This window comes from Octodon degus, unplaced genomic scaffold, assembly GCF_000260255.1.
Source record: "Octodon degus isolate 3935 unplaced genomic scaffold, OctDeg1.0 scaffold00239, whole genome shotgun sequence".
Classification (NCBI taxonomy): Eukaryota; Metazoa; Chordata; class Mammalia; order Rodentia; family Octodontidae; genus Octodon; species Octodon degus.
The window spans coordinates 237,907-240,128 of NW_004524815.1; the positions used below are offsets into that span (position 1 = coordinate 237,907).

The 2,222-nt window shown below is 39.7% G+C and overlaps 1 protein-coding gene across 1 annotated transcript; it reads left to right on the top strand.

Moving 5' to 3' along the window:
- Positions 1–133: 133 nt before the first annotated feature.
- Positions 134–1,572, top strand: LOC101575548 (olfactory receptor 8K3-like). The gene is made up of 2 exons (XM_004645800.2): positions 134–1,035; positions 1,539–1,572. The coding sequence occupies exons 1-2, from the start codon at positions 134–136 to the stop codon at positions 1,570–1,572; spliced, it is 936 nt and encodes a 311-aa protein (XP_004645857.2).
- Positions 1,573–2,222: the final 650 nt, after the last annotated feature.

Consider the following 2,222-nt stretch of genomic DNA (forward strand, 5'->3'; position numbering starts at 1 on the left):
CAAATGGCAAAATTTGAACCAATTTCTATGCAATAACTCTGTATAGTAAAATTTCCCCAGTAGCAGATAATATTGAAAAACTACTGACTGATGCTAATCTTTCTATCTTGAGTACATCTTCTGATCACCCCAGATGGAGTCACAGAACCTCACAGTGGTGACCGAATTCATCCTGCTGGGCATCACAGATCGTCCTGAGCTGCAGGTCCCACTCTTTGTGTTGTTCCTCTTCATCTACCTGACCTCGCTGATGGCCAACCTGGGCATGATCGTCCTCACCCGGGTGGACTCCAGACTGCAAACACCCATGTACTTTTTCCTCAGGCATCTGGCTCTCATTGATCTTGGTTACTCTACAGCTGTGGGACCTAAAATGTTGGAAAATTTTGTAGTAGATCAGAATACAATCTCCTATTGTGGCTGTGCTACACAGCTGGCTTTCTTTATTGTGCTCATTGCTTGTGAGCTTTTCATCCTGTCTGCCATGTCCTACGACCGCTATGTGGCCATCTGCAGCCCTCTGCTGTACACTGTCATCATGTCCCCAAGAGCATGCTGGGTCCTGGTGGTGATGCCTTATCTCTACTGCACATTTGTGTCTCTCCTAATTACTGTAAAGATTTTCACTTTGTCCTTCTGTGGACACAATGTCATCAGTCATTTCTATTGTGACAGTCTCCCCTTGTTATCTCTTGCCTGCTCAGATACACATGAAGTTGAAGCGATAAATCTAATCCTAGCAGCTTTAAATTTGATTTCCTCTCTTCTGATGGTACTTGTATCCTACCTGCTCATCCTCATAGCCATTCTCAAGATGAAGTCTGCAGAGGGCAGGCGCAAGGCCTTCTCCACCTGTGGGTCCCACCTGACTGTCGTCCTTGTGTTCTATGGGACTTTGATATTTATGTACGTGCAGCCCAAGCCTGGTCACTCCAACAACACTGACAAAGTGACTTCTGTATTTTACACCATGGTTATCCCCATGCTGAATCCCTTGATTTACAGCTTCAGAAATAAAGATGTAAAATATGCCCTGCAAAAGACCTGGGGAAAAACTATGCAATACCTTCTCTAAAAATAGTCTGAATTATGATACCTATAAAGAAAGTATAATTTGAACTATTCCATTTTTCCCATAGAATATATGACAAACACGTTAGGTTTACTGTGTACTTTTCTATCTTTAGATTTTACATTTTTGGTACTAGATACATTTCTATGAACATTGAAATGTGAAAAAAATCCTTTATTATAAACTGAATATTTGCACACAGTGTTACGGTGAAAAAGAATTGGTCCAGAGTCTACAGGTGCTGTGAGGAAGGAGTGGAGTTGCATATGTGCTGAGAATCAGGAAGAATAGCTGGCACAGAAATACAGTGGCTTTTGTGGGCTTGGCCAACATTACCATGCATCTTCCACCATCCATGCAGTCTGTGAGTGTCTTTGTGTGTGTGTGTGTGTGTGTGTGTGTGTGTGTGTGTGTAAGTATGATATTTCTTTTTGAGACTCTGCATACTTCCATGAATTTTGTTAAGGAAGAAAATGATTGAAGTTTCACATGACCCATAAATTGTGATAATCTGAGGGAATCATTGGTAATAATGTGCTCAAAAGTCCCTCTGGTGTATTTAAGGTGCTTCTTTTCTTCTCTTCATGTATGAATCTTACATATCAAAAGAGCTCCACTTGTTTTTGTATTGAAAGGTAGCACTTAATTTTTCCTCATTTGTGCATATGTCTTATGAGTACCCCAATTAAGTACCCAAATTAAAATGTACTTCTGAAGTGAGGACCCAGGTTCCCAGGATTTTGCACCCATCTCCCCACCACAAGCCTTATCTTGATATTTATATGAAGTACTGTGTATTTTTCTCTACCAAATGTTCACTCTTTTATTCTTAAGAAGAAAACACTCCTTCAAGTGTATTAACTCACCATGATTAAGTCTTTCAAAAGATGACTAATTTATGGTGAGGTATTTTTGTTGTTTTTCTTTCCTGTAATTAACATCCCTAAATCTTGGTCTTCTAATAGTGTACTACTTGGGGAAGGATTTTTGTATCAATTTGAAAATATGATTGGAAGAAAGCAAGTAGAAATAATCCCATATTTCAGAACCTGGGTCATAGCTTCAGAAGTATACAGCTCTCTCTGGAATCAATGTGTAGCATACTCTGCTTTATGTATGTACTTGGTATTTCGTCTGCATATATGTCATC

Bases quoted from the DNA above. Each gene is read 5' to 3' on its own strand.
- LOC101575548 (XM_004645800.2), top strand. From the start codon at position 134: ATGGAGTCACAGAACCTCACAGTGGTGACCGAATTCATCCTGCTGGGC. The intron at 1,036-1,538 runs GCAAAAGACCTG...AATTTTGTTAAG, and splicing joins AAAGATGTAAAATATGCCCT to GAAGAAAATGATTGAAGTTT.